Consider the following 9,040-nt stretch of genomic DNA (forward strand, 5'->3'; position numbering starts at 1 on the left):
GTAGTCATCAGCCATAGTAAGAGATGTTGCAATTCTCCAAATACTAAGGAAAGAGGCTTCAATGCTTCCTTTAATATAGGATACACTGGACTATCCTTTATGAAAAGAGGGGAGAAAATGCTGTCCCATAATTCATTACAATGGACCATCTGACCATAAATGAAAACATTCAACCTAATCAACAAAGTAACACAGATCATGTACATTTTAACTGCTTTTTTCCAAGCAGCCAGTAGATGGCAGCCAAAGAGCAGCAGTGCCAGTGAGTTTGTGAGTAACACTGTGAAGCAGTTACTGTTTTACAGTTACATGGATGTTTCATATTCAGACTGCATTATTTCACATTACCTAGTGTATAAATATAGTATCTGTTTCATTTCCTAATACATAATAAAATCAAACAAACACTATAACAGTTATTTGAAACATGGCTGCAGTAACAGGAAAACAGGAAAAGGAAAGTCCTGCATTCACAATCTACTGAAACATAAGAGCAGCGTCATTATTCATTATCTTATCAGCTCGTTAGCGGTGATGTATCCATATAAGCAAAGTCATTCTGACTATTTGTTTTGTGGGTCATTTGAAGGTTGGGAACCACTGGACTGAACTAATCAATTGTGTCTACAAACCCAGTTTCAGAAAGTTGTAACATTGTGTAAACTGTAAATGAAAACAGAATGCAGTGACTTGCCGATCTCAGAAAGCCATCTTTTATTCACATATACAGAAAAATATCAGAAATCTACTATTATCATTTACAGAAACAAAAAGCTCACTTTGAATTTGATGGCAGTGACATGTCTCAAAGTGACATGACCAGCGATAAAAAGAGCATCTCAGAGATGCTCTGCAAAACCCCCCAAAACTGTGTCTACAAACTGTGGAGCAATTTCAGAAAAATGTTCCTCAACATCAAACTGAAAAGAATAATATCATCAAAACATTCCAAGAATCTGGAGGAATTTCTGTGTGCAAAGGATAAGGCTGAAAATCAATAATGGATGCCCGTGACCTTTGGGCCCTGCTGCATCACTGCACTAAAGCAGGCATGATTGTCATGAAATCACTGGGAGGGCTCGGGAACACTTCTGGAAATCACTGTCTATGAACACTGTACTGTTCACAAATACAGGTTAAAGCTCTATCATGTGAACATGATGGTGAAACACCGCCATCATTTCTGGGCCAAAGCTCATTTTAAACAGACTGAGGCAAAGTGGAAACTGTTCTGTGGTCAGAGATGCCCTGAGCGCATTTCCTCTATTTTCCTCTCTTTACTTTATTCTCACTGTGGCCAAGATCTGCTCAAAGGTGGAATACTTAGGTTTCTCTCCATCTTGTTGCAATCTCTGAGATCATCTGGTGCTAGATACAGTTAATAAACATTAATCGAGCTCCTCGAATATTTACTAGACTGGACTTTAAATGCTCATTTCCAGCTCAATATTATATTTCTGACTATAGCAGAATATGTAAGGAAAGACATAAAAAGTGTCCTTAAAGAATAGTACTTCAAAGGAAATACTGGTGATATACTCAACTCACCTTGTAGGTTTGCTTGTCCACGGTCTCCACCACAACCATGTCTCCGGTCTGGTCGATCCTGTAGACTGGAGACTGCAGCTTCACTCGGTCTCCCAGCTCCCTCGCCATGCACTGACTCACCTGATTCGCACCCCCTACAAACTTCCTCTCCTTGAGACACAAAGAGAGCAGAGTTCAGTGAGCACCAACAGGGAGAGCAGATGCAGCAACACTGGTTTCTATTTATATTGGGTGGAAGTGACTCTGATCCCCCTCTGGGTACCCCTCAGCAAGGCTAATAAACTCCCAGTTTGGAATGAAGCTGATAAAATCCCCTGATTTATCCTGGTGATACACACCAGTTATCCTCAGTCCGCCTTCATTTCCTTCACTACAAATTTCTGCATCTTAATTCAAAAGAAACACGTTCATAAAGCCAGGCCAGCAAATGTTAAATGATGAAGATGACAGTGAGGAGGTAGAGAGGTTTGGGCTGTCAAAGCTCCGATACACAAAACCATTTCCATGTGGTTAGTATCAACATCTCTCTCATCCCTGACCAGAAACACATTGTGTGCATTCCTCTGTGGCATTTGGATGAATTTGTCGAGCAGTCGCTGAGAAAGCACGAGCTAAACCTAAATCAGTCCTGGGCGGTGAAACGAGGTGAGCCTCTTCTTGTCTTGTTTGATTAAAGACACATTTGCAGTTTTGCAGGAGGAGTGCAGCTGCACTCGAAGCAATGCATACCAATTGCATATCCATATGTTTAAGATGACTATGTGTAAATACTTCAAACACCCCTATGTATGCACCATCCACAAGGCGTGTAAGCTTTAAATGTGAAGCAAACAGGAAGGAGCCGACTGCACTACTGTTTGTCATTTGTTTACCAAAGCCTTTGTGGCTATGGGAACAAGGCCCTCAGCTTGAAGAACGGCAGCAGAAAAGACGCCCTGAGTATTCCAAGAAAACATCTTTTGTGTGGACAGCATCTTATTCAGGCCAGACTAAGGAGACTGGGCTGTGAGGGATCTCCCTCTGACGTTCACACTGCTCCTCTGAATCACTGAATGAATCTGTGTGAGAGGCAAAGAACGCAAGTCCACTTCTTGGCACGCCGAGAGAATATTCTGTTTGTTCAGACAGATATATAAAAAAACGAATTCTTTCAGTCTGTTGTTCTGAATCAGTAGGTATAATTTTGGGCAGATATACCTGTCCTCCATTGGTGGTGGAGCAGATCCTCATTGTTCCTCCGCACTGTTTGACGTACCAGAGTAACCAGAGAGCCGACACCTCGTGGGGTTCAGCGGTCACGTTTACGTTGACAAACAGTGTGGCGAAGCGACGAGCAGTTCTGGGAGGGATTACATGGAAGGTAAGAAGTCTTTAAATACTGCAGGTACCCCAGTCACAATTTTTATATTCTGTAAGAGTGTGAACAAAGCACAAATAAATCACCATGTCAGGGATTTCTGTTTGCTTGTCCTACTTTTCCAGCAGAGACTTGCACATAATCTACATTTGAGCAGTTTCAAAGTTGAACTAAAGTTTTATTTTAGTTTAATATAGGATACATTACAGGATTAATTCAAACGCTGGAGCAGTACAATCATTTAATTAGTGAAGGACTGTTATTTCTATGTTGTTACAAAAATGTAATTTACTTTTTACAAGCTGCATATTTTAAATTTACACAGTAATTAGATTATCAAAAACATTCTCACTCACAGTGCATCATATACTGAAGCTTCTCCACCAAAAACCTCTATGAAACAGCTACAACCTTCAGCATCAGTTTTCAAAGTTTTTGCAGGGATGAGAATTCTTATTCTTATTAGTGCTGACACAGGAAGCTGTAACCATTTCCACCTCTGCAAGTTTGAGTCACTGAACTGGACCTCTTAACCGTGACTGTGGTGTTGGAGATCATTTTATTGGAATTAGCCAATTAACCAAAATTAACCAAAGAGCGTTAATTTTACTTCCAGCTTCAGTGAGTGGAATTCTAGCATTTCATGCCAAGTCTGTTGTGCAGAATGCTGCACCCATGAAACCTTAGTAACTGAGGTTGCTAACATTAGCTTATAACCTAGCACTCCACCAGCCAGCCTCGCTGACTCATATGAGATATTAGAAAATAAAACGACATTTCTTTTGTTAGAGACCACCTTCAACATTTGTGTCACTTGATTTAACAATAAAACTTTAAACTGGATATAAACGAGATAACAGGATGAATAGCTAGACCTATTCTCTGCACAAACGGGAAACATTTTGAACATGTTACCTGGTCCAGCAGAGTTTTTCAAAGAGTTCCTGCATGGTCATCTTGTCCCACTCCTCAGCATGGGGAGCTCTCCAGGGAGCGTCTCTGGGAATCTGAAATGCAGGAGGGTGTTCAGCATGAGTCAGGCATGTAGCAGGTGTGCAACCTGTCCAGTAAACCAATCTAGAATGCTTATTAATAAGAATACTCATTAATAGTGAGAACTGCTTTACCTCCTCGCCCATCTTATCCATTGTTCTAAAGAGGTTGTTGAAGTCCATCAAAGCGATGGGGTTCCACATGGGAGGCAAGGAGCCTTTGAACGGGTAAGACTTTCCCTGTTGGACACATGATTGCGGCCACCATCACCAAAACAATATTCTTCAATCATCAAATAACCATTGCTTATAAAAGCTGTGCTTAATGATGGCAGCATTTAAAGAACAACATTTCAGCATTTGCCGTTAAAGATTTGTTTCAGTTGACCTCTAACTGACCGTGAAAGCAGTTTGAAGAGTGGTGGAGAAAGTGGAGTAATAGCTTGTGCAATGTTTACAACTGAATCAGAGATATTGAATCATTAAATGTGATAAGAGTAGCCATAATCTAAAGCCATAATTTTTATGCCTGGTCTAGTTTATTTCTGCATTTCTCAATCACACACAAAGACATACAAACACAGAGGTGACAGTCAGGGGTAGATGCAGTGGTTTCAAAACTATCAAGGTCACTTATTTGTGTTCTGGTTTCCAAAACACAATTGTAACTAGAGATGAATTTTTGTTGCTTTCTAGCAATGGTCTCTTAGCTACGTGTTGATGTAACCTCAAATAATCTCTCCCGTAATATGGCATTTAGCTTGACAAGGACATTTATTTCAAGTCCCATTAAACACAAACTGTTTGTTGAAATGCCCTCAGCCTCACAGAGCTGCTAGCTCAGAGACACTGCAGCTGTCTGCAGCTGTATTGAACTAATAATGGCTCCTATTATTTACATTCTCTTAACTTATTGTGTTGTGTAATGTGATACCACTGTAATAAAGGAAAAAAACAAAACAAATATCAAAAGTGTTTAGTTGTTCATTTCATTGTCCAACAATGCAGCTGTAACTGTCCAGCTGTTATGTAGCCCTAAAATTTTCTTGTCACGGTTAAAGGTAAATCCGTTACTGAGCTAGTCTAATGTCAAATATAGCAATATTTCTTTTTTTCTCCTCGCAAAACTCTCTCAGTATCATTGAAAATCATTATTAATGCATAAATATTACAGAAACAGAAATGTGTAACCTCTTAAACTACAAGACTCAACTGTAGTGGCATCACCAAAAAGTATGATTATGCTAAGAAAAAACAAATCTGTTAGATTAGCATAAAAAAGTACATGGGTAAGCACAATAAAGTGTTTCCTAAGGGGTAATTATAAGAAATAAGACTTTTAATTATATTATCTATAGCAAGGGTTCTGAAATTTCGATGGACGGTTGCAAAGGAAAAATGCACAAAATTAAGAAAAAAAAAGAAAGGCAAATTGTTCTCATACTGTCCCACGGCATGGCAAATTCGGTATCAACAAATTCTGTCATTTTCACTGGAGAGCCACAGAAAACAATTGAAGATTCTTTGAGAACCCTAGATCAATAATAAGCTCACACATTTCTCAGATCAGACTCCTCAAAAACAATGAAAGAGAAGACTTCTGTTGAATAAAAATAGCACAGCAAAGTGTTGTGTGACTTTCACTGCTTAAAACATGTAAAAGGAGCTGCACAATCATTTGTGATATTACTAGATTTAGCCATTTACTGAAATAAAATGATCACCTGTTTGTTTGTTTGTTTGTTTGTTTTTAAAATGTGATGTGTGTGTCAATGCAAGGTGACAGCACCTTTGTTTTTTAGTATTCACAGTCTGTTCTTCACTGCTACACAGAATTCAGTGATAGACAGAGAGGGATGATGATGATGATGTGTCTCACTGCAGCATACTGTATCTGCTTCTGTGCACAGAACAACAGGTCTGTCTCCATGGTGACCACGGCCAAGAGAATACAGAGGGAGGAGAGAAGAGGAGGGGGAGACGAAGCATGGCAACATCTGTTTCCACATCAGCGAGCAGGGAAGTGCCCTCAATCAGAGGACCAAACGAAGACTGCTTGAAGACAAAGGTGACTGTACTTCAGAGTAGGAGGATTTTATGACAACCATATAAAGATCAAGATTTCAATTAATCTCAGAAATCGCTAATCACTGCCCTTAGACTTTTATCCAAATTACATTGTACGCTCTTATCTGACTTCTAAACAAACATCTATGATCAATAAGTATTTTATTGCCCAACGTAATATACAGTACTGGGAAAAATGTTTGCTCTTCTTGATTTCTTATTTTTTAAACTACATTTAGTTTTAAAATTTAGTAAATTATTAAATGATTAGATTAACTAATCATTTCATTTAATAAGGGAAAAAAGCTACACAAACCTACCATGTCCTATTTGAAAAAGTAGTTGCCCTCCCTTGTTAAATTGTGAATTTACTTTGATCAGCCACATTTTTTGGAAAGCTGACCTTTGAAAAGTTCACTTTCAACTAGCCCCACTAATCCAGAAATCACTTAAATATAACCTGTCTGACAAAGTGAAGTAAGCTAAGCAACACGTCATGCCTTGATCTATAGAAAGGCAAAAAAACAGCTGAAAGACAAAGCCACTGACATCTATCAGTCTGGAAAACCTTTTCTAAGACTAAACCAAGTGGAGAGCTGTTATTCAAAAGTTGAGAAAACTTCCTAGGAGTGGCCAGCCTACCAAAATGACTCCAAGAGTGCATCAATGACTCGTCCAGGAGGTCACAAAAGCACCCAGAACAACATCTCAAGAACTGCAGGCCTCATCTGCCTCAGTTAAGGTGTTCATGATTTATCCAGTAAGAACTACATAAGGCAAAAATGGTCTCGATGGGAGAGTTTCATAGCAAAACCCACTGTTGACCAAAAGGATTATAAAGGCTCGTCTCATATTTGCAAAAAAACATCAGAAAAACAGATTTGATTTGGTTGCAAAATAATGCAACTCCAAATAATATATCTGAATATGTCAAAGTGTGTCTAAAAATGACAAACTGGTGTATCAGATGGCTGTTCCCTCTGCTTTTTGCCAGCTCTCACAAGCTGGTGGCTTCTTAGTGAATGTGCAGCACTTGGCATTCTCTAAAAGCAAGCTAAACAGACACAGCTGGTACGGCCGTTTCCCTCACTGGTCCTGTGAACGTGCAAACATGCACAGCATCCAAAGTGCTGCAGGATCCAAGGGACAATCCCGGACTCTTTCTCAATCTCTGATAAGCAAGCACAGTATTTAATCAAAGTCTGTTTCCCCGTCTCTGATAGTGATCCCTCATTAATGAATCCAGTGCTGAGAGCTGCATTTGCCTGTTAGGCGGTGGTTTGCTGATAAGGGAAAGCAGTACTGGCCTTTTGGATTACAATCTGCCATAGAAAAGCTGATTAGCTACATGGCTTGCTTGAAAGCTAGCTGTAATTACACAATGGCTTGGGACACATGCTGATTTACAATTACTCTAGCTTTTGTTCTGTGAAGAAATGTAGAGGGTGTCAAATGGGTTAGATCACTGCTTACTGTTCATATAAAGTCTTATTGACTTGTGTCACCATGTGAAACTATGAGTTTATTCTTTTGAATTTCTTCTTTTGTAATTCAAAGCTACTGACAAACAAAAAGGTGTAGTAAAACACTAACACACACACACGATAAAAATATAGGTAATAAAGACTGATTGCTGTGAACTGCCGATGCAGGGATTGGTTCTCAGGTGTAAGATAATAAATCATATCAAAACACCACCTTTGAAGCCAGTCTAAAGATTTCTTGTATTTCTATCTTGCAGGGCATTCATTATTGGCCAACATAAAATGCAAACAGTTTTACAATATCTAATGGTTTCCAAAACCCTGACATTTTCTCTGAAAGGCCCCATTTGAATAGCTACTAGTTTTGAGTTTGCTTATCACTGTGATTATTATAGCATTCTAAGACTTCCTTTACTTCACCTTAATATAGGTTGTTTCTTTCTGTTTAATAAGTTCTACCTTGAACAGCTGGGATAGGCTCCAGCGCCCCCCGTGACCCTGAAAAGGATAAGCGGAAGCGAATGGATGGATGGAAGTTCTGCCTTGAGAGCCTTTCATTTGGGTGTTTTCGCCACACCCATAACAGGGTAGCCACTTCCATCACAGCTTAATGGTAAGCTCAGTCCACCAGCTGGTAAAAGGGAAATAATGTGAGCATCCCATCCCATTTTTAGCGCTTTAAAAAGGCATTAGTTACAGCTACGAGTAGATGCAAAAATGGAGAGAAGAGAAGGAGCAAGACTCTTAACTTCCATCTTGGACCACTGTAACACTTGTTGGTGTGTGAACGTGTATATCAGTGTAAGCTGTGAGAGCAGTAACACTAGAATATGCATACACAAAAGCACAAACATGTGCACACACAGAGCACATACACACTGCCTGACAGTGATAGGTGGGAGCTGCTTTTGATGAGGCATGCTGCCATGGAAACCAGCCAGGAAGCTACGAGTGGCGTGTGTGAGTCTGAGTCTTCGAGTGGATCTTACACAGATAGTAGCTAGGGAGACACAGTCACATGGGAGCTCCCATACACCAGAATGGAATAATTTAGGGTTCACATAACATGCCACAACAGCAGAAATAGAGAAATGTGTTTTCTAACTGCTGTCTGTGTTATGCTGGTGATATTTCGCAGCGCTGTTGTAAGTAGGTTAAGTCAATAATACATCAGTGCTAGGGACAGGGTGGTGAAGATCACGAAACCATGCTTCATTGTCAATCAGTCGCTAAATAAATGGACTAAACAAAAACCACAGAGAGCACCCTGTGTTCTTGATCAATATGTTACCCAAGTAATCATAGCACAGAAGACTTCTCGTCTTTTCCTGTGCCTGGATGTTTTAAATTCAACAAGGAAAACACAGGGTGGCTTTTTTAAAAGCAGCCAAGTGAGATCTAGAGCAGGGGTAGGCAACCTTTCTGATGGCGAGTGCCATTTAAAATTTCCTCAGAGGTCAGTGTGCCATATGATTGCATTAGCAATAAATTTAATAACGCTCTATATGAACAGTTACACACTACATAGAACAAGTTTACAGAATTATATTTGTTTGCAGATGTTGGCAGCTATCAGCAAATAGTTATCAGCT

At 39.6% G+C, this 9,040-nt stretch overlaps 1 protein-coding gene across 1 annotated transcript in view; it reads right to left on the minus strand.

Annotated features, from left to right (window-relative positions):
- Positions 1-6: 6 nt before the first annotated feature.
- The window catches only part of LOC102300360 (amine oxidase [flavin-containing]), a 54,767-nt gene continuing 45,733 nt past the window's right edge, over positions 7-9,040 (minus strand). Inside the window, exons 5-8 of the mRNA XM_005940063.3 lie at positions 4,033-4,137; positions 3,821-3,912; positions 2,746-2,887; positions 7-1,698 (exon numbers count right to left, since the gene is read on the minus strand). Coding sequence (XP_005940125.3) covers positions 1,540-1,698; positions 2,746-2,887; positions 3,821-3,912; positions 4,033-4,137 — 498 coding nt within the window. The 3' untranslated portion in view covers positions 7-1,539. The remainder of the gene's footprint in view (positions 1,699-2,745; positions 2,888-3,820; positions 3,913-4,032; positions 4,138-9,040) is intronic.

This window comes from Haplochromis burtoni, unplaced genomic scaffold (assembly GCF_018398535.1).
Source record: "Haplochromis burtoni strain Fernald_Lab_line unplaced genomic scaffold, NCSU_Asbu1 Contig_280, whole genome shotgun sequence".
Taxonomy (NCBI): Eukaryota; Metazoa; Chordata; class Actinopteri; order Cichliformes; family Cichlidae; genus Haplochromis; species Haplochromis burtoni.